At 44.3% G+C, this 23,132-nt stretch overlaps 1 protein-coding gene and 1 pseudogene across 1 annotated transcript in view; one reads left to right on the top strand and one right to left on the bottom strand.

Moving 5' to 3' along the window:
- The first annotated feature begins 3,974 nt into the window (after positions 1-3,974).
- Positions 3,975-4,267, top strand: LOC119048550 (protein S100-A10-like; annotated as a pseudogene).
- Positions 4,268-8,621: 4,354 nt separating this feature from the next.
- The window catches only part of OTOA (otoancorin), a 69,195-nt gene continuing 54,684 nt past the window's right edge, over positions 8,622-23,132 (bottom strand). Inside the window, exons 23-28 of the mRNA XM_037144193.2 lie at positions 20,956-21,111; positions 18,298-18,440; positions 17,945-18,081; positions 17,372-17,469; positions 13,675-13,867; positions 8,622-9,027 (exon numbers count right to left, since the gene is read on the bottom strand). Of these exons, the coding sequence (XP_037000088.2) occupies positions 8,957-9,027; positions 13,675-13,867; positions 17,372-17,469; positions 17,945-18,081; positions 18,298-18,440; positions 20,956-21,111 (798 nt within the window). The 3' untranslated portion in view covers positions 8,622-8,956. The remainder of the gene's footprint in view (positions 9,028-13,674; positions 13,868-17,371; positions 17,470-17,944; positions 18,082-18,297; positions 18,441-20,955; positions 21,112-23,132) is intronic.

The following is a 23,132-nucleotide window of genomic DNA, read 5'->3' as shown; positions in this document are numbered from 1 at the left end:
AATCAATAGAATATTTTTTTAAAAGATATGCACACACATGCTCATTGCAGCATTATTTACAATAGCCAAGAAACAGAAACAACTGAAGTATTCATTGATGGATAAATAGATAAAGAAAATGTGACCTATCTACCTATCTATTACCTGTATTATATGAATATTATATGTGGAATATTATAAACATTATATAATGAAATATTATAAATATATGGAATATATATTTGTAACAACATGGATGAACTTCAGAGCATTATGTTAATTGAAATTAGAAAAATAAAAACAAATACTGTATGATCTCACTCATATGTGGAATCTAAAATAAATTTTAAAAGAAAAGAAAAGAAAACTGCTTCCCAGCATGGGGTTCATGGACATGGACATTTTTACAGGCTAAGCTTGAATTCCAAAGCTAGTCTAATTCAACCATAGATGGCTGCTTGTGTCTCAGCTCTTCCTTTCCCCTCATTCTGTGAATTGGTTTTCTAGTACTACAACCCAAATTGACAGAAATGTAGCAGCTTAAGTAACACACATTTATTACTGCACAGTTCTGTAGGCCAGACGTCTGAGCACAGCTCAGCTGGATCCTCTGCTCAGTACTCTGAGGTCTCATCTTCCAGGATTGCTGATTGTTTTCAGACTTCAGTTCCTGTAATTGTATGACTGAGGTCTCCATTTTCTTGCTGGCTATCAGAGTCCACCTCCCTCTTACTTCCTAGAGTCCATCCTAGTCCTTGCCATGTGGACCCTCCATAAACTCTCTCACACTCTGAATATCTCTGACTTCAGGAAGGGCCTGGTTCCTTTAAAGGGTATACCTGATTAGGTCAGGCTCACCCAGATAGCTATCTTTTGATTAAGTCAAAATCAACAAATTAGTAACCTAATAATAGGAGTGACATTCCATCAGTCCACCAGTTCTGCCTGCACTTCAGTGTGAGATTTCACAGGCCATGCAGATAAGGGAGTTTTGGGCCATCTCAGAATTCTACCTACCACAGTTTGGTAACTGAACTCTAGTGGAACCAGCCCTTTCCTGTTCAGTCATTGTCATCTTGGGCAGTATTCAGGGCAATATCCTGGCCTAGGATTGGCTAATTGGTGTGTTCCTTTGTCCTGGCCACACTGGTCAATTGAGAGATGGGCACCTGCCTCAAGTAAGCCAAACCAAAGCAAACCCAGGGACCTTGGCTAACATAAGCAGAAAAGACCAATTTCCCTCTCTCACAATATTGCTAAAATTGTTAGGCTATACATCTAAAGCTGACAGTGGCCACCATAAAAGGAGACCCCACCTAAAAAAGAAGCCAGACCTAAAGAAGGCAGAGCAAAGAGACAGGAGATAGAAACCAACTCCTGGGGATACTGTTGGAGCCCTTGGATCCAGCCCAGTCTGAATCCAGAACCTATCCTGGCTCCTGTCAGGGACATAAGTGAAGAGGGTACCAATATACCACCTGCAGGTGACACAGAGGCACTCCTTTAGCTAACTCCTTACCCAGCTGGTGTAAGGAACAGGAGGGAACCTGCCATCAGCAATGAGCAGCACAGAGTGAGGATAAAGCCTCTCTTCATGTTTAGGGTAAAGGGAAGGACCAGGAGACAAAACCTTAAGGTAAATCTCTTACTGTAACAGGGTGCATCCAAGAGCAGGGCCCCAAATAGGGATTTGGAATGGGGTCCAGAACTCAAGATGTGTAGGAAATATTAGAAAGACATATAAGATGTCCTCACTCCTTCCCCCACCACAGGTGTGAGTTGGGAGAAGGGACACATGGAGCAGGAACAGGCAGAGCTGTTTTGTACAGCAACAGCTTTGCAACTAACCTCTGGCATGGCCATTTAACATATCTATAACCTTTAACTGGCTGCATAGATGTGTTAAATAGCTGTGGCCATGCTATGAGCCAGGGGGATGGAAGGGACTTCCCCACCAGGATGTAAGTGAGGGCAGGTTGCCCAGGAGAGAGCGCCTGTGTGAGACCTTAGACAAGACTGGCTCCATGCCATGGGGCCACGCCTGCTCAGACCCACTATGGCAGCCGGGTAAAGCTGGAAGGATACAGGAGTACTGGCAAGTGTAGCTGATTGTGGGAGCGTGTTGTAGACCGCTCTGCCTGGTTTTAGGAATTGTATCTCTACCCCCTGTGGCTAAGGGCAAGAGACGACCTCTGGAATATGAGCCACAAGAGACAACGCTTGTGTCTGATAGCAAACGTTGCCTCAATTCCTCTCCCTGCCCCCAAAGCTTGGTCGGAAGTCAATGACAGGTAAGACCCCTCACAGTGGGGGGCAACCTAAGCCAGACTCGATCACTTGGGAGGCCTTCATAGAAGGACTTGGGGGGCTGCAACAAAGAGCAATGAACTCTTGCTTCCTGGATTTGACAAAGCCCAAGTCCCCATGTCTCCTGGGAAAGGCACTTCCTGGCTCTAATCCCCTTAAGCCTGAATACCTGATGGGGAGGAGTGAAGCTCCTTGCCTTGCTAGAGGGTGTCCTGGGGAAAAATCTGGCATCACAAAGACTTGCTGATAAACCTGTGAAATCTGCTCTGCTAAGAGTGCTTTCATTCATATGATAAGGATCTGAGAGGAAATGAGTATGTCTCCCAAAGTTTCTGCAACTCTCTTCCTGATAGACTCTGACTCAGACTCTGAAGCCCTCAGATCTCTTTGTAATGTTATCTACTGTTTGATCCTTGCTGCCCTGTATTCCTGTGTATTACAACCCAATAAAAGGCTATGGAGGAGAGTGCTCGGGGCCTTTTTGTCCTCAGAGAAACTGGCCACTGCTGGCCTTTGTCTCCCCTGAGAAACTGGCCACAGCCCACTCCTCCTCTCCAAACAGATCTCCTCTTGTCTTGGCCATGTTTATTTATTCACTCCTGTCCATGGCACCAGGGGGACTCGCGGAGGAGTCGCCCCCGCAGGAGCAGTCAGAAATGGGGCTGCAGTGGAGGATTGGCATGGGGATTTAAACCCAGACTCAGCAGCCAAGTGAGAGAGAGAGACACATGGGCTTTGGGCCAGAGTGGGGACCCCCGCAGCTTGGGTGGAGAAAATCCCCATGCAACTTTGGCAGAGAATCACTACTCAGCTTTGGCAGAGTGGTGACACCCCACCACAGCGTTGGTGGGGAGAAGAGGACCATGCAGTTTTGGCTAGAGTGGGGACCCCTGCAGCTTTGGTAGAAGAGGACCATGTGGCTTTGGGGTTCTCCCTTAGGCAACATGGTCTGGGAAGCAGGAGAGGCTTTGCCTGGAAGAAGGGTGAAAACTCTTGCCAGTAGGCCATGAGAAGGTGCCACATGGCTTTGGATTAAGTAGAGATCCTGCCTGGATGGCAGCACAGCTGATGGTGCCGAACAACCTGAATCATGGACACCTACTTCTTTTCCTGAGATACAGTACCCCAAATTAGGGCAGGGGGAGAAGGAAGCACTGTGGGCATCTGTGGGTATCCAAAAGCACTTTGATATTTTAATGAAGACATTAGGTCACTACTTTAAGCCTGTATAGCTTTAAATAAACATTCCTTTCCTTTTCACAAATCTCTGGCATTGAGAGACGTCTTTCCTAAGGTGGCAGAGAAGCAAACCTAGTGGGGGTCTTTTCAGTAATAGTATATTGTAACCCCCCTTTGGCCCCATGTGTGTGTGCCCCTGTTCTGTAACAGTTTTTGGTGTCCCTAGGTGGGCCAATAATTGCCCTCCCCACCCCACCCGCCTTGTTCTGTAACACTACCATAATGTTCTTCAAACTGAACTGACACAAGGACCGCTTTTCAAGGAGACAACAGGATGGAAAGTAAGGGAAGCTAGACAATATGTAAAGAATGTAAGACAGAACTCAGAACTGAGTTCCAGGAGCCACAGTCACTTTTTCTAAGAAGCCTTGGTGCTGGAAGGGGAGAGGTATAGAGGGCAAAGCTCCAGAAATGTCCTGCCATGCCTCTCTGGCCAAGACCTCACCAAAATGCCATCTGAAATGGAGCATATCATAGAAACCATGATGTTCACATTTCACAAGTTTTCTGGAGTAAAGGCTACTTAACAAAGAAGGACCTGAGAGTAACCACAGGAAAAGAGTTCCCTGGGTTTTTGGAAAATCAAAAAGACCCTCTGACCATGGACAAAACAATGAAGGACCTGGACCAGTGCTGAGACAGTAGAGAGGGCTTCCAGAGCTTCTTTTTGCTAACTGCTTCACTCACTATCATGTGCAATGCCTATGCTGTAGTACACATGGAGCAGAAGGGAAAGAAGTAGGCAGCACTGAGCAATTACTCACAACTTCTTAAGTTTCCCCAATGGGCTGCTTAAGGAATCTCTTCCCCAGAGCTTCTCTGTGTAAGGATTTCATGAGCAGATTGGGACCCTTAGAAAATGTACAAATAACATCCCAGGCCCATTCAACAATAGGAAGAAAAGCCATTAAAGCCACATAAACTTTTGATTTTTAGATTGCTTGTACCCTCTTGACCTCAATAAACAAATTTCTCTTTTAGATCCTAATTTGGTGTGGGGGAAGGCAAAGATCCTATGTGAGTTCCACCTCATCCCACTTTCATTTTATTCAGAACCATGAGACAAAGCCCAATGGTGACCACAAGGTCCTGCCTGATCTGGTCCCCACCATCATCACCTCACCAGCCTCATCTCCTGCCTCTCCCTACCCCACTTCCACTGCTTTGTCCCAGCCACTTGCCACTCCAGCAGTCTGTAGACACCCTAACCTTTAATCCCGCCTCTGGGATTTTGCAGTTGTTTGTCCTTCTGCCTGAGATGATGATGATAGGCATACATATAGATATAGATGGATACACAGATAATAGCTAGATAGAGTGTTAGATAGATAAATGAAATAGATGGGATAGATGTAGATACACATGAGCCACCCCCTGCAGCCCTCAAATCTTTGCTCAGTCATCCTCTTTTCTGTGAGGCTTCCCTGATCACCTGATTTTTACTTGAAACATGTTCTCTGCCCTCCTCACCACCACCATCTGAAGCTCCCAATTCCTCCCTCCAGATTTATCACCCTCTGATATGTGTGTGTGTGTGTGTGTGTGTGTGTGTGTGTGTGTGTGTGTGTGTGTGTATTACCTGCCTCCCCCAGTGCCAAGCAGAACTCAAGCTCCATGATGGCAGGGCTGCATACTCTCTATCCATAGTGGCTAACACAGTGCTGGTAGAAGTAGGTTCTCAACAAATTTTTGTTAAATTAATATATTCTGATCATATTTCCCCCAGCTCCCCTGGAGCTGAAGTTCCCCAGCATTTGCCTGATCAAAGATTCTACTGAGTTCATTTTAATGCAAGGAGGGAAGTGGTTTCACTCCTATATTGAACAAATATATAACAAACACCAACCATGACCCAGCCTAATCGGTACTGCTGAGCAGTAGAAGCATGGCAGTGAACCTGACAGACAAGGCTGCTGCCCACAGCTGCTTGTATTCTGATGGGGATACATGCTGGTGAGTTGCCATGTCCATTCCTCTAATCTCAAATCTTTCTTGGTGTGACAGTGCCTGGAACTGGACCAGGCATCACTGAGAATCAGAGCCTCAGGTTTCCTGTCCCAAGACCTCAGGGAGGACCATAGAGAAGTGCAATGGGGAGTGGGGTTTCTGTGGGCCTGATGTTGCAGGGAGCAGATGACAATGCACTAGACCCCCAAAGGAAGGTAGTTCAGTCACTTCAAAGGGGCTTCCAGCCTCCAGTTGTGCAGAAGAGATGACCACATACCTGGGCCAGAGTCATAGCTGTTTCCAGGACATTCTCTCCTAAGGATGGGCTGATGTGCCTACTACCTGTGCAAAATCCTTCCGGGAGACTTCCAGCCCCCATCACACCAGGCTCGGTGTCTGGAGTGGTCCTGAAGGGGAGGGTTCAGCAAAAGGACCTAGCTGGGGAAATATTCAAAATAATCAGAACCATGGCCAGCACCCTGTAACCTGCATGTAAGTGACTGTGATCTCTGCATCCATCCAGCTGGGGAAATGTAGAAGATGGACTCTGGGAATCCAACAGCAGGGTTGACATTGAAAGGCACCTGCCAGTGCAGCCCACTACTTTCCAGTGTTCAAAGGATAGCACACTTCAACCTGAGACCCTGAGGGTCCTGCAGGGTACAAACTCTGCAGGCCATCACCAATTATTCGTGCTGTGAGGCAGCTGGCCTCCTGTCAGAGGAAGAGGTGAAGGGATTTATAGACTCTCTTTCTGATCTAACTTATTAGAGAAGTTAAAGGAGGCTGCACAGTGCAAGATTTTTTTTTAAAGTCAGTATTTAAATTCTGCTATTTGACAGGACTTCAACAAGAATTCCTTAACCTCTCCGTCTCAGTTCCCTCACCTGGAACATGGGAATCATAGTGGCACCCACCTGGCAGGGTCGTGAGGGTGATGACGTGAGCTAAGGACACAGGTAAGGCCCCCAGAACAGTGCCCAAGGCAGAGCTGGCCGTCCAAAACAGGAGCCATGGTCATCACCCAGGATGGGAGGGACAATCCAGGAAATAATCAAAAACACATGAAGGGATGGGAAGATGAGACCCAAAATTACATGACAGTGGCAGCATGAAGTTTGCCCCAAAGAAGAGTTGTTTTTGTTGTCATTGCCAGTATAATCCAAAGGAATGGGATAATCAGAGATAATACTGAATGAGATTGAGGGCCTTTCTGATAAAAATGAGCACAAACACATTCCCATCCGGCACCCCTCTCCAAGCAACTGGCCCAGCCCAGGTAAATTGGCAGCTGGTGTGATTTGTAACAAGATAAACAACTGGCTGTCGAAGCAACATCAGCACCACTTTCCCACCAATGAAAGAAAACCAAATCATAGCCTAAATAACATTGTTGCCAGCAGTAATGGTTCACAGACTCACAAGGAAAGCATTCCAGGGACCCACATATGGGAGGATAAGGTGTGGTAGTAATATTTATTATAGAAGCTAAATTAAAAGACTGTCCCAGGTTCAGCTCTGCCCTACTGTGAAAGAAGTCCAGCCTTGTTTTCATCAAGCCCAGAACAAAAGCCAGTGTCCAGAAATTCTGTGCTATTGGTTCAGCCCAGTTCAGCCTGTTCCCATTTGGCTAGCCTAGTCTGTTCCTGGCTACACTCCAGTAGATGCTGTGTGGCTGTCTCCAGGCTCGTGCTGGGACCTGTACTTGCAGTCTGCACAGTCCTGGGCTGCAGGCAGCTGCTAGGGCCATTAGAAGGAGCTGGTGTTGGTGGAGGGGGAGCACTAGTGCTCACCTTTGTGAGGCTGATGATATTATATTATTTCAGGCTCGAGAAGGACTGGACATTTTTTTGAACTAATCAATCAATTTCCTAATCCTTCACAGGTTTCTGATGAGCCCTCTCTCTCACCCATCCATTCCCTAGATCTTCTGGGTTCTGTATCCAATCCGATCCTTTGCCCAGGCTAGACTGAAAGGCCTCCACCGTTGCCTTTGTGGCTCCCGCTGTGCATACCTCAAAGTGGAAGCACCACCCCTTGCACCATCCTGGCTTTTACTGGGAATGCTCCTGGCAGAGGACTTCCCCTCCTCTCCTTCCTTCAACTATTTGGTACCAGGCCAGCAGTTCCTCGGGGAGATTGGGAAGCTAGTCCTTTCTCCCTACATCGGGGAGGGAGTGGTGTTAATACCCTTGGCAGGGCAATGCTGCGATCCCCTATGCAGTGTGTGAAGTGGCTTCCCAGTTTATTAGGCTTCCAAATGTCTGATTCCCTTTGCTCTCTTCCTTTATTACTGTCTAGCTTCCTACACTAACAATACCTGCAAGATCATGCCTTCCAAACCCCGGTCTTTTAATTTCTTGTCATAACCACCTGTGACATATGAGAAAATGCCAGTCTCTGTAACAACTACCTATGCTACTTTTAAGAATCCACCCACCTCTTAGGGAGCACTGGAGAGTTTGGAAACTCAAGCAGCTTTTCTTCTTACCTCCAGGTGTGTGCAGGAGGAGAACCCAGGATGCCTAACTTGCTACCTATGGAATGCTGTGAAACAACTTTGATGGCTGTCTTTAAGAAGGCACAACATGTGGGAGGTGGCGAAGCACCACTGCTGTCGCCCCTTCCTGAGTTTTGCTTCCCTGAGCCAAAGGCCAACAGTGTTCTGCAAATTTCCAGAAGTAACTCTATCCCAGCCTCCAAAAGGATTGGGCCAGTGGGGTGTGTCTGCTCTGCTGTGCCATAACCACATGGGTCACTAACTTCAACAATGTATTTTCTTTTATTTCAACCCATCCCCAAAGCCCAGAGCAATTTGAAAAAGAAAGAGCCACCATGTCCACCAAAAAAGGAATTCTGGGAAAGCTTCACTGATAATAGCCATCCATTCAGCTGACTCCTGGTGAAATGGAAGGTGTCTGGAGAATGTATTTAAAAATTGATTTAACATTGAGCCATGTTAAATGTTTTAATTCCCAAGCAATGAAATGCCCACCAGAACATCAGTTAGTCCCAGCAATCAGGCAGGAATATTGGCTTCCTGTGAGGGATTCATTTATTTCAGCTCTGCTAAATGTGTAAGAAGAAATCCAATGTAGCCTGTAGCTCTGAAGAAGGGAAATTAAGGCAGAGTAGAAACCATCAGTAGAAACCTGGCTAAAGTGATGTTTTTGCCTGAACCCATTGTTCTGGCCTCTCTGAAGAAAGGGCAGTAACTTGTATACAAGGTCCTCATGCTGTTGACAGAACCACCCACCCCCTTCCCGAACAGCTTCTATCTTTAGGCTGGAAAACAAGAGAGGCTGAAATGGGGCAGAGGATGTGTCTCAGCTAAGTGAACAAGGCAGCTTAAGAATTTGCGAGATCATTGTTAGTAATTTTTCTTCTTTTTTGTGACTTTCCAGTTTCAAGGCCCTGGCCCTGGTCTCAGATCAAGGTCTTCGGCCAGCAGCTTCAGCACTGGGAGGTGATGTGTGCTGGCCACTCACCGCATGAGCTGGGGCACTAGAACCAGCAACAGGCAGCCAGGCCAAAGACCCAGGGGAATGGAGGCTCCTAAAAGGAAGCACAAGAAAGTACACAGGGGGGGTCTCCACAGCCCGCGGATGCATTTTATCCAACTCCCTGGGTTGGCCCCCTCTGGAGCCAATCATTTGACCTGCTGAATATTGCTTTGCTGTCTCTTAAGTGGGAGTGATGACCCCAGATAAGAGGTTGGGGTGATAAAAATTAACTAAGATTGTGAGAATCAGCAGTACCAGAGCTGCCTTCATCAAATGAGTCACCTGGGGAGCTGGTTAAAATCAAATTCCAGGATTCTGCCCTGCAGATTCAGATTAAGCAGGTCTGGGACAGGCCCCAATATCTGAATTTTAAGCATCAATCCCAGGTGATTCAGATTATAAAGCACGTTTAGGAAACAAGAGATTAAAGTCCTGGTCCACAGAAGGGTCCACCCACTGTCAGCCCGCTCAGGCCTGAGGGATGAATGGAGAGAGAAAGGCATCTAGGATTGTGCCTGGCTGAGGACTTACAGGAACACCTTTTTAAGGTGCCCTAGCTACTTTCTGACCCTACTGGTTTAAGGGAAAATTGGCACTGCCCCTCTGCTTCTCTGCCAGGGATGCGGCAATATCCCTTAGTATTACAAATGCACAAACCTTCTGCCCTGTCTATCCCACTCGAAGAGTTTATCCTGCAGAAAACTTGAACATATGTTGCCATGTTCTTTGTAACAGTAAAAAACAAACAAAAAAACAGTGATGTGTCTGTCTACAGAGATCTACTTAAATAAAGTTATGGCAACCGGAAAACCAGCAATAGAACAGCTCTATGTACAGAGATGAAACAGTCTCCAACATTCTCCTTACATTGTTAGGTAAAAAATGCAAGACCTAGAATGAAGTGTATAATATTAGCTTCTGTCAAAGTGCAGAGATAATCTAGAAATATCTCTGGGCAAATGCACAAGAGGCTGGTAACATTGTCTGCCTCTGGGGAAGGGAACTAGGTGACTTGGGGGCAGGGGACTGAGGGAGATGTCACTGCGTTCTTTTTCAGACCTTACATGGTGTGAACCATGTATGTTATTTATTGTTTGTATTATACACACAAAACACTATAACATTTAAAAATAATTTCCAAATATATACACATTATATTTTAATGAAGAGATTTTGCAGGGATTTGTATGAGTATGTTTTATCCTCACCAGAGGACATTTTTTTCCATTGCTTTTAGAGAGTGAGGAAGGAAAAAAGAGAAACATTCATGCAAGAGAGCATTGATGGATTGCCTCCTGTACACACCCAGGCCAGAGAACAAACCCCCAACCTAGGTATGTGCCCTGCCTGGAAATTTAATCTGCAACCCTTATGTTACAAGTTGATGCTCTAACCAACTAAACCACACCAGAGCGGACTAATGAAAAAAATTTTAAATAATCACAGTAAATCAAATGACATGACTCCTGTTTATTAGTACCATCTCTGGACACTGGCAGCAGCAGAAATTGGGAATCCTCTAATTCGCCATCTCAAACTGAAGGCTAGTGTGGAAAGGGGGCCACATACTAAACCTCACAAGCTCAAGGGAGGCCTGCGTGGTGGGCTTACAGACTCAGAGACCAAAGTAACCACATAGGATGGTCTAAAATTAAAACCTCCTAACTAAAAGCAGTTCAAGACAGGTAGTAGTGTCCTCGGCTATTGTCTTCCTTGGCAAAGGTCAATCTTTACTTTAACTGAGCCCATCTATTGTCTTTTTGCATCTAGGATAACATATCTTTGGAATATCAAAGTAATTTCTTTTTTCTAGGTCCCTCGAAGCACAACCATCACACCCAAAGAGACCACAAAGTACCTCATTGTTATTATGTTGATCATTAACTGTTAACTATCCTATAACCACAAGTGTAAAAGAAAAGTATGTGTCACCCTGGCAGGTGTGGCTCAGCTGATTGAAGCAGTCTCCTATAACCAAAAGGTTGCAGGTTCAATTCCAGGTGAGGGTCCATGCTTGGGTTGCAGATCTGATCCTTGGTCTGGTTTTGTACCATCCTGGGTCCAGACGTGTAGGGGAAATGGCCAACTGATATTGTAAAAGGGTGCAGCCAGGAGGGGGGCCCCCCAAAAAAAGATTTGGAATGGGGTCCAGAACTCGAAGTTTCTAGGAAATATTAAGATGTCCTCACCTCCCCACCCCCCAGGTGTCAGTTGGGGGAAGGGACAAATAGAGCAGGGCTACTGAGAGTTGTTTTGCATAGCAACGGTTTCCCAGCTAACCTCTGGCATGGTCATTTAACGTATCTATAACCTTTGACTGCTTTCATAGATATGTTAAATAGCTGTGGCCAGGCTTTGAGCCAGAGAGAAGGGAGTGGCTTCTACCCAGGATGTAACTGGGGGCTGGTCCCCTGAGTTACAGCACCTGCGTGAGAGCCTGGAGTTGATTGGCTCCACACCTTGTGGCTATACTTGCCCAGACTAACAATGGCAGCCCAGTAAGCTTGTAATAATACAGAACTACTGGCAGGTGTGACTGATCGTGGGAGGAGTTGGAAGTGGGGGTGCAGAGGAGGATTGGTGTGGGGATTTAAACCCAGACACGACAGCCATTGGAAGGAGAGTCACACAGTTTTGGCTGAGTGTAGATTCCCTCTTGCCCAGGTAGCAGAGAGAGCCACGCGGTTTGGGGCAGAGTGAGGACCCCTGCAGCCATGTGAAGGGAGAGCCACGTGACTTTGCCAGAGTGGGGACCCCTACAGCCAGGTGAAGAAGAAAGCCACATGCTTTTGGTGGAGTGCAGACCCCTGCAGCTTTGGTAGAAGAGGCCCATGCAGATTTGGAGTGCTCCCTTTGGCCACATGGCCTGGGAAGCAGGAGAGACTTGGCTTGGAAAATGGGTACAAAGAACTCTTGCCAGTGGACCTTGAGAAGGTGCCGCATGACTTTGGATTAATTAGAGATTCTGCCTGGATGGTGACAGAGCTGATGGTGCCAGCGGCCTGAAACACAGATGTGTGCTTCTTTTCCTGAGACACGGTACCCCGAATTGGGGCAGGGGGAGAAGGAAGCACTGTGGTATCTGTGGTTATCTTAAAGGACTTTGATATTTTTATGGGGACATCGGTTCACTGCTTTAAGTCTGTACAGCTTTAAATAAACCTTTCCTTTCCTTTTCACAAATCTCTGGCATTGAGAGATGTCTTTCCTCTGGCGGTGGACAGATGAGCCCAGTAGGTATTAGTATACTGTCCTTGAGAGGGGACCCTGTTCTGTAGCAGTTTTTGGCATCCCTCAGTGGACCAAATATTACCCGCCCCCCTTGGACCTCTTCTCGGTAACGATACTTCTCTTTCTCCCTTACTCTCTCTCTCTAAAAACAATGAAAAAACCGTCCTTGGGTGAGGATAAAAAAAATTAAAAGAAGTAGGCGTCTATCTGTTTCAGTTTTTATCCAGTCTCAGAGAGTTCCCCACTTTGCATTCTCCTGCCTCCCTAATCTACCACCAATGAATTTCATGTAACCCTCTTACATCTTCTCCTTTGAATCTGATGCATAAGATAAGGTACAAAACTGCCATTCTCTGGAGCATTTTCTCAGTTTGTTGAGATTTTGCTTCCCAGCACTTGTCATCGGTTGGGCTCAAACTCATAAAAGTTCTCTACTGGTTTGAATATTCTTATGTTGGCACTGTTAAAGGTATAGTGGAGGTTTAAGTGCCAAATTCTCTTTGTTCTCTGGGTATTTACTCACACTGTTCCCTCAACCTCGGACACCCTCCTGTGTCCTCTGGGACACCTGGCTGAGTCCATCTTCTTCCCATCTTGGGTAGGGCTTAGATATCACTATCTTTGGGAGACTTCCCAGGCAACTGCCCAGTGCCCCTTGAGCCCAGGTCAGCTGTGGCTCCCATGTCCCCTCAGTGTGCTCCCATCATAGCACCTATCATACTGCCTCATGATCACCTGGACATGTGTTCTTCCCTTGCCCCTATACTCAGTGAAGATGGAAGACAATTGTGGCTTGTTCATGACTGTCTCCCCACGTCTTAGACCAAAGACGCTGCTCACTAAAGACAGAAGGAATCACACAGAAGTGGGAGAGTGAGGGAAAAGGAGGGGAGGAGTAAGAAAGGCAAGGAGGAAAAAGGGGGAGGAAAACCACATGTCCCTATTCCCCTCCTAGCTCCACTCTATCAGTCATCTCACCTCCCTGGCTTCTTTCCTCTCCTGCTCTTACCAGCTATGAAATCATCTTGTTCACAAGACAGCTGGGCCTATCTTGCTCACCTTTCTGTTCCCAGCCCCTACAGCAGGCCTGGCACACAGTAGGTATCTAATATATATTGGTTAGATTTATTCATTAACACTCCACAGTGAGAAGGAAGGAGGAGGCAAAAAAGAATCAGTGAAATGAATTTAGTCCTGAGAGACTGATTCAATAGGTTCTGGGTGGGGTCCACAAAATGGAGGTTTTTAAAGGGCCCCCAGGTGACTTTTTAGTGCAGCTGGAGTTGAGAGTCCTTTATACATGTTTAGTAAAGCCTTTGGATTTTTCTCTGAAGACAATTCCCTTGACTGTCAGAGAGACCCCAACTTGAATCTTAGGAACCCTCCTGCACCAAGCCCAGCAAGACGGACCAACGGATAGGAATGCAGGATGGGGAATGGTGGGTGAGCAGGGGGTTTTCTTGCTCACCTGGAGAATGGGAGGAGGGGGTCCAGGTGGGGCTGGAACTGGGGGCCGCATCTAGCCAAAGACGCATCTTGGCGCCATCTAGCGCCCACTGGAGGCTCTGCAGTTGCGGCACGCTGAGCTGGCCGCGCTGGGCCGCGGTCACAGCCGCGGCGTTCTGGGGACCCAGGGCGGCAATCTGATCCGCTGAGAGCTCCTGCAGGGGCAAGGGGGTAGCGCCGTCATGTACCATTTTATGCTCATCTTCACAGTTTCTTCTTAAAAATCAGATCATATTTTGGCATTTTTGTTATCAAAATAAATTTATAAATGGAAATTTCTAAAAATGGAAAACCAGGCAGAGTTGCCATCAGTAACCATAAAAAACAAGCCAAAAGAAATAAAAACAACAGGGCTGACAGGTGTGGCTCAGCGGGTTGAGCGTCCTCCTGCAAACAGAAAGGTCTTGGTTGGGTCCTGGTCAGGGCACATGCCTGGGTTGTGGGCCAGGTCCCCATTTGGGGGCATGTGACAGACAACCTATCTTGAGTTTTCTCTCCCCCATCCTTGTTTCTCTCTTTCTCCCTCCCTTCCCCCTTCTCTAAAAATAATAAATTAAAAAATCTTTTTAAAAATGAAAACATTATAGAATTCTAGCTAGATTTGTTCACTAATGACAGCTGAACCTGAGGCCTTAAAAAAAAGGGGGGGATATTTAAATGTGTTACAGAGGTCTTGAAGACATTTTAGCTCCAAATTGAGACATTGAGACTTCCTCCTTAAGCAACCAGTATTAAAGGTGAGTTGAAACAAGAGCCTGTAACTTCTCACTGTGTGAGTTAATGTTGCTCAATCCTGTGCACAATACCTCTCAAATGCTTCTGGTGTGGAGGACAATATGCATGCTTAAAGGCCACAGAGCTGAATCTGTGTTCCAGCTCCCCTACACCCAAGCGGCATGATATTGGGCAAGCTACATAACCTCTCCTGGCGTTTGGACGAGATATGGGATGGCACAGAGGACTCATCTCCTATGCATATTCTGATGTTTTGGCATGACTGCCAAAGCACCATGAGTCCTAAGAAGAGGGAGAAAGTGGGATCTATTTAATGATGTCTTCCCTGCACACTGGAAGTGGGAAATTCCTTGGTGCACACTGTGTCTTTAAGGACCCTAAACAAGAGGCTTCTGGAATCGCTTCAGTCAGAGGACGTGGTTACTAGTTCCAGTAGGTCTGGAACAAGATGGGATGGCAGGATTCTGCATTTGTGGGAAGGCCTCTAAAGTAATCTGGCTTGTTTTCTAAGGGCCCAAAAGATTCTGAGAAAGGGGGTCAGAATCTACTACTCCTTCCTCTTCACCTTTACCCTCTTTCCTGCCTAGAGAGATATGTTCTTGGATGCATGTAGACTCTTGCTTGCTCCAGGACATAGCTCAAGCTCCTCCTGAATGTGACAATGAGGCCTCTGTGCCCTGGGCCCTGCCCATCTCTCCAGCCACTTCCCCCAAGCACTCTTCACTCAGGAGAACGACCAGCTACGTGTGCAGCACCCCCGAGTCGGCACTCTGCCAAGCTCTTCTGTCTGGACAGTGCTCTTCCCTCTCCAACTCTCCTGCAAGATTCAGCATCATCTCCTTTCTCTCACTGCCCCCCACCCAACATGCACAGCGTAAGTATTCTTCTGGCTTCCACCTTACATCTACCATTAACAGAGCCTGTAATAAAAATTATCTATTTTTCTAATGTTATTGACTTCTCACCCACAAGCTAGATTCCATCTCTAGGCCTATTGCATTATGTTTTAAAAAGCAAATTCAAAGTTGTTGCCAACATTTAATTATCAGGAGATTTCACAGTGAAAATGGAGATTTCTGACTTCCTTTTTTAAAAGATTTTATTTTATTTATTTATTTTTAGAGAGGGGAAGAGAAGGAGAAAGAGAGGGAACAAAACATCAATGTGTGGTTGTCTCTCACGCACCCCCAGCTAAGGACCTGGCATGTATCCTGACTGGGAATCAAACCAATGACCCTGTAGTTTGTAGGCATGCGCTCAATCCAGTTAGCCATTCCATCTAGGGCTTCTTCTTCTTAAAAAAAAAAAAAAGGAAGATCCAACAACCCTGGGCCCACATTGTTACATTATACCAATGTGCCAGAGATGAGAAGTAGCCCCAGCAGGGGCTCAGTTAATCAAAACATCATCCTATAATCTAAAGGGTTGCAGATTTGATCCCTGGTTGGGGCACATAGGAGAGGCAATCAATTGATGTTTCTCAAATTGATCTCTCTCTACTCCCCTCCACCCCCGCACTTCCACTTTCTCTAAAATCAATAAACATCCTCAGGTAAGAATTAAAAAATAAAAATAAATAGAGAAGTAGCTTCCCAATCTAGATAGGACTCATTTCCACCCCTACCCAGCTCACTGCACTCCTTTAGTTTATCTTCCAGTCCCCTGAAGACACTGTTAGACCCCTTCCCTGGTGCATGCCCAGATGCACCTAGCCTTCAGCCTATCGCAATGTAGGTGGTCAATAGGAATTTCTGGAATAAATGCTGGAGCAAGGAAGCAGCCACAAACTGAACTCCAAACAAGACCATAAAAAAGTGCTCAGCAATGTGGCAGCATTCAGAACCAAGCTGCCTGTCCCACAGAGCTCCCCAGAGAGGAAGCTCAATGGCTTCAGGACTATTTATTCTTCAAAGCAACTACTGTGCCTGCTCTGTGCTGGCAGCTGTCCTGGGTATTTAAATGGTTCAGGATCTGCTGTGTGTCTTGAAATAAACCAATGATGTGGCATCCTGGGCATCTGCCTAAGCTCATTTGTGTGTCTTATTCAGTTGTGGGGGACAGAATGTGTTCTCAACTTACCCAGCAAGCAAGAACACCAGGGTCAGTCCCCATCAGAGCAGGCTGTCCTAAACACTCCCCTGATCTTGTACATGGATAGGAAGCAAGGACTTCTCACTGGATACCCTGCTTCCTTAACTTCAGTTGATCCAATTTCACCCTCTCATTTGTTTCCATAGTAGTTTGTCAGCTGTCTTACTGTGGTTTTTAAAATATTTTTCTTTAAATTAATTGAAGTGTTTTTACTGAAATATATATTTAAAGGAAATATCCAGGTCCACAATCCCTCATCTGCAATTCTAAAGTCCAAAAAGAGTCTGCAAGTGGAAAGTTTTTTCTAAAGTTTAAGACAAATTTATTTGTTAGCAAAACCTGACCTGAACTGATATGAAGCTTCTATAGTCTCTATTTATTTCAGTTAGTGAGACTTGTCACCAGTTTCTTAAAAGGAACAATGTGTTTGCTTATAGGAACTTCCCAAGACACAGCCAAACTGTGTAGTCACATAGTGATCTTTCTAAAATCTAGAAAATTCTGAATTCTGAAATGTAACTGTTCCCAAAGGTTTGGGATAAGGGAATATAAACTTGTCATACCATCATAAATAGAAATTAGTGCCACTCACTATGAAAAGAATGCAACCATAAAAATAAATACAATTAAAACATAAGTTAAATGTTTAAGAAAAACTGTTTAAAAATCCTGAAATTATCTTGTGACTTGTCCATTGTCAGCATACAGCTCTCCTCTGGCACTGTGAGCAGAAGCCCAGTTGTGTCCCTAGAATACAAGACCTGCCATCTGCTTCCTGCTGTGATATGAAATGGGGTCAAGCTCCAATTCTCCTTCAAGAACTGAGGACCTACTTTGAAAATCTCATCAGGAAGGCATCTGATTGCTGATGGTTGAAAATACGGCATCAAATCTTTATCAAGCACTCGGAGCTCTTCCTTAGTTAATCCAGCTGGGGAGAAAAAGGAAACATGAGGGTTTGGGTCAAGCCAGCAGAACTCTACTTATTTTATTAATGATGCTGCAAGATGCACAGATCTGTGTATCTGAGGCATGCATAATTCCTTACAGAAGACCCTGAAAATCGCACTGGGAACTGAGTTTCCTAATCAACTCAGAAGAAAAATGTGGGTCATATTAGCCCTGATTGGTCTACAATAAAAACGTATACCCAGAAGGTGCATTTTTATATTGTGTACAAACCAATTTAGGAGCCAATGCAATCACATTTTAAATCACTTTCATGTGCACAAAACCACCGAAAGAGCTTATTCAAATGGTAGATTTACAACCCCACCATCTGCAACTTTGTGTGCGCTGAAATCTTGGTTTTACTGTAACTATGCAAATATTTGCTACACATGACCAAGGATTTTTTTCTGTTCCCAGATTTATCATAAAAACGGCATGTTCAAGGTGCCTCATACCTGCAATGGTTCCGAGTTCCTGCAAGACAGAGCCAGACCATTCTGTGGGATCCCCAAACACAACTTCTGCCTTCCTCTTGAACTCTGCCAAGACATGAATGCTGCAGAGCAGGTTCCCAATTCTGGCAATGACCACCCTGGTTAAGAGGTAGGGATATAGTGTGAGCCTGGAAGACTCACTAACCAAAAAAACAGTGTGCAGAAGTTAAGTCAGCTCAACATCTAAGAAAGATCCAGCCAAGCCCCCTCTGTTTTAGGTCAGAAGGTGGGCAAGCATCAGAAGCAGAGGACATCTTGCTGAAGGAACAACCCACAGATCACTTTGCCATTTTGCACACTAGTGTTTTAGTTACCTGAATTCTGAGATCTTTATACGTGAGATTTCAGTGATATTCATGTCACATAGGGTTGCACCAAGTCCTACCAAATGGAAGCTCTTCAGATCCTGGATGCAATAGCCTGAATCCTCCAGAAATCCTCGCAGGATGGATTTAGCCTACGGAGATAAGAAAGGTTAGGAGATGAACTATCTAGGGATGATTGAGACCACAGAGCCTGAGGGGATAATTCAGCAGCCTCCTAACTGATCCCCTACCCCACTCCTCCACACATGGTTCTCATTTCAAACCACCGTAGCCACTGCATTCAGGCTAATCTCCCCAAGTCTGTACTCTGACCACAGAGGTGTCTTTATATAGTGAAGCTCTTGTAGCCTTCACCAGCACTAAAGGAAGTGTCTTGTGTCCATGTCTGCTGGCTCATTTCCTTCAGATCTTCAAACAGCTTGGACAGTTAAGTTCTTCTGCATCAAGATTCAAACTTTTCTGACATCTGCTCCTACAACTTTCTGACAGAACCATGTAATCTTCTGCCTTTGTGCCTTTGCTCAAATCAGTCATTCCATCTGAAATGCCATTTCTTCATTCTCACTGTTAAAATTCAACCATATTTTTATTTTGAGGGTTCAAGTCCAATGTCACCTTCTTCATTAAGTCTTTCCTGACTATGTCAGCAAGAATGAATTTTTCTTTCTCTAAGATCCTACAGAAAAGTTTTGGATTTCCAGCCAAGATGGAGATATAGCTAGATACACTGTGCCTCCTTGCACAAACAAATTTAAAAATAATAAACAACCAGAACTGTCTAAAAATTGAACTGTAGGAAAATCTGAAAACCAAAGAGTTAAAGAAGAAACATTCATCCAGACTGGTAGGAGGGGCAGAGACAGGCAGCTGAGCAGAGAGGACTCATGGCAAGGCAGCATCTGGAGGACCAGGTGTTCATACATTTTCATGTGAATAAACCAGGAGGAACAACTGGGTAGTGAGACAGACCTCACAACTCAGGTCCCAGCACTGGGAAATAAAGACTCAAACCTAATTGAAAAACTAAAATTGAAAAACTAAAACTAATTGAAATGAATGGAATTGCACAGGAAACCAATAGTGATGGCAAGGAAACTGGGACTCGAATCAATGGAGTGGACCAGAAGAAAGCAAATAATGGCCAAACAGAAAAGAGTCAAGAAACAAGAATTCAAAAAAATGAGGAGAGTCTTAGGAACCTCCAGGACATCTTTAAACGCTCCAACATCCGAATTATAGGGGTACCAGAAGGGGAAGAAGAAGAGCCAGGAGTGGAAAACTTATTTGAACAAATAATAAAGGAGAATTTCCCCAATTCTGGCAAAGGAAATAGACTTCCAAGAAATCCAGGAAGCTCAGAGAGTCCCAAAGAAGTTGGACCCAAGAAGAAACACACCAAGGCACATCATCATTACATTAGCCAAGATTAAAATGAAGGAGAGAATCCTAGAAGCAGCAAGAGCTAAGGGGACAGTCACCTACAAAGGAGTCCCCATCAGACTGTCAGCAGATTTCTCAAAAGAGACCTTACAGGCAAGAAGGGGCTGGAAAGTAGTATTCCAAGTCATGGAAAGCAAGAACCTACACCCAAGATTGCTCTATCCAGCAAAGCTTTCATTGATAATGGAAGGACAGATAAAGTGCTTCCCACATAAGGTCAAGTTAAAGGAGTTCATCATCACCAAGCCTTTATTATATGAAATGTTAAAGGGACTTAACTAAGAAAAAGAAGATAAAAAAACATGTACAGCAAAATGACAGCAAACACAATTACTAACCACCACATCTAAAACAAAAGCAAAAACAAACTTAAGCAAACAACTATGACAGGAACAGAACCACAGAAATGGATATCACATGGAGGGTTAGCAACAGGGCAATCAAAGGAGGAGGGAGGGGGGAAAAGGAACAGAGAATAAGTAGCATAGATGGTAGGTAGAAAATAGACAGGGAGAGGATAAGAATAGTATGGGAAATGTAGAAGCTAGAGTACTTACAAGTATGACACATGGACATGAACTAAAGGGGGAGAATGTGGATTGTGGTGGGGTGCAGGGTAGAAGGTAGTGAATTGGGAAAATGGGACAACTGTAACAACATAATTAATAAAATATATATTTTAAAAAGATACTTGAACACCAATTAAAATAATAATTTTTAAAAAAGAACAGGCATCAGAAAGCAGTATGGTAGACAATTCCCAGAGCTCATACAGAGCTGGAAAGAGTTCACATTCCCACCAGCCAGAAGAGAGAGATCTTGAAATACACAGAGCATTACTAGGCAGTGTTCTCAGAAGGACCATGTCTCAGTCATTGGAATAAACTAACCACAGAATAAAAGGCACTCTACATGCTCCCTAATCAATTTCAAAAGGAAGCCTCCCCCAAATCAAACTGATCTGAAGGTAATTTAAATGTATTCCAGAACAAAGCCCAATACTCTTCAAAAGAGTATAACTAAATCAAGCTCTCAAAAATATAAAGTTCATAATGTCCACCAGCCAGTCAACATTATTAGGATTGCAAATAAAAAAATATGACTCACAATTACTAAATATAGAGAAATATTACTAAATAGAAACAGACCAAAAAATTACAGTGATGATGGAACATTGATGGAAAAGATCCAGCAGCATCTACCTACCTGTCCTGAGGTCCATTCTGACTGCTGACTTAGGGAAGCCACAGTGTCAATGGAACTGAGATCTAGCTGCTCCAGCTCACTCTCACTAAGAGCCAGAGCAATGCGGCCGAGGGAGACAATATGGTGTTCTCTCCAGTAAGAGGGCATATCCCAGACCTTCAGATGGAAAAAAAGCCAGATTAGACTGACCATTACTGAAAGTGTTTAAAACAGACATGGAGTAAATCTCTTTAACATATAAAGTTCTTTTGTAAGGCAATTAGAAAAAGATGACTATATTTGTTTTAAAAAATAGACAATAAGACATAAACAGAAAATTCACAAAAGAAGAAATAAACATATGGGGGAAATTCAGTCATAGTCATAATTTTAAAATGTACATGAAAAACAATCAAAGAATACCATGTTGGCTGATGATCATTTGGAACCACCCTCCTTGGTTTCAGAAGCTGTAACCCCCACATGGCTAAGGCTGAGTGAGAGACCTTGGGACCCTAAGCCACTAAGGAGGCAAAGCTTATCTCCCTGGTGTGTGTGTGTGGGGGGGGTGCCTCTGCTCCCTTTATTTTACTCTGCCCAGCCCCCAGTGGATGACAAGTTAGCCAATGATGGGTAAGATTCCTCAAGGGAGGGATGACCTAAGACAGGTGTGGTCACAAGAGGGACCTCAGGGAAAGACTTGGGGGGCTACAGCAAAAGGGGGTGACAGACCCTTGCCCCTCAGCTTTGACATAGCCTGAATCCTCATTTTGTCTTCAAGAAGTCTCCTAGTCTCTAGGCTGCCTTACTTCCCCTGCCTGATTTAAGCCTAAAACAATGCCGGTGGTGGGTGCCACCTGTGCTGGAAATGGTGAGTTCCCTAGGTTGATCAGGCCTAAGAAAGAATGCATAAAATCCTGTGAAACCTGCTTTGCTAATACCCTCAATTTAAATGATAAGGGTCCAATCAGGAAATGAGTTTGTTTTCCCAAAGTTTTATGGCCCTTTAGCTATCTGACCCTGACTCAAAATAAGCCCTTAGAGTTCTTTGAATGTTATCTATTGTTTGATCTTTACTGCCTGACAATGTTTGATGAGCTTTACGTCTATACACCATATATTCCTATGCAAATGAACCCAATAAAAACCCATTGAGGAAAAGGCCTCTGGCCCTTCTCCTTTGAGAGACTGGCCGTCTTGGTAGACTTATTCTCATCCTAGCAGCCCCCCACAGATGGTACTGATAAGAAGTAAAGAAAATGACTATTTATGGTGCTGGAAAGATATGAGGTAAAGGACACACCCACTTGCTGATGTTGATAATATAAATTGGTACAGGCTCTTCAGAGGGAAATTTGGTTGTATGAAATGAAAGCTTTTAAAATATTTAGACTCTTTGACCTATAAATCCCACCTCTGGGAATTTAACCTAAGTAAATAATGAGACAAGTGCCCAAAGAAATATGTACAAATATGAGCTTTGAGGCATTAAAAATATAAATAATCTAAAAGCCTACCAATTAGCTAAATAAATAAGAACCAGTCATAAAATAAAATATTATATAGCTATTTTAAATACTGATGTAGATTTATATTTCTGATATGATAAACATGCATTGTATAATGTTGGGCATGGGCAGAAGTTACTGAATAGCAGGTGAGTGTGTTACTATTTTTTGGTAAATATATATGTTAGTATACATGAAATACATGTATGAAATATATGAATATTGTATATTTTACACATATACACAGAAAGCTAGTAAGCTTCAGGTGAATATATAAAAATATTAATAGCACTTATCCCTGGGTAAAAGATTATGACTGATCTTTATTATTTCCTAACTTTTCTAAATTCGAATTACTTATAAAAATAGTTATAAATATAATTTTATAGAATTTAATGTCTTAACCCATCAGGGTAACTATACATTCCACAACTATCAACAGCTGAAACAAGCCACTCGAAGGCATCTTTAAAAAATTGGCAATTCTTCTGGTCCTCTGTTTTACTCCTTTCTTCTACATTTCCAGATGGATTTGCAAAGAGTCTGTGAAAAGCAGCTTCATGAAACAGTTGGGTTATCCAGGTGGAGAAAGAAAAGGCACAATTCCTAGAAATGTCTCTGCCAGAGACCCTGGAACATCCACAGAATCTGATTGACTGAGTGCCCATTAAATGCCAAGACACACCTCAC

This window comes from Artibeus jamaicensis, unplaced genomic scaffold, assembly GCF_021234435.1.
Source record: "Artibeus jamaicensis isolate MK-2021 breed Jamaican fruit bat unplaced genomic scaffold, CSHL_Jam_final contig_700, whole genome shotgun sequence".
NCBI lineage: Eukaryota > Metazoa > Chordata > Mammalia > Chiroptera > Phyllostomidae > Artibeus > Artibeus jamaicensis.
This window is presented reverse-complemented; position numbering and strand designations above follow the sequence as displayed.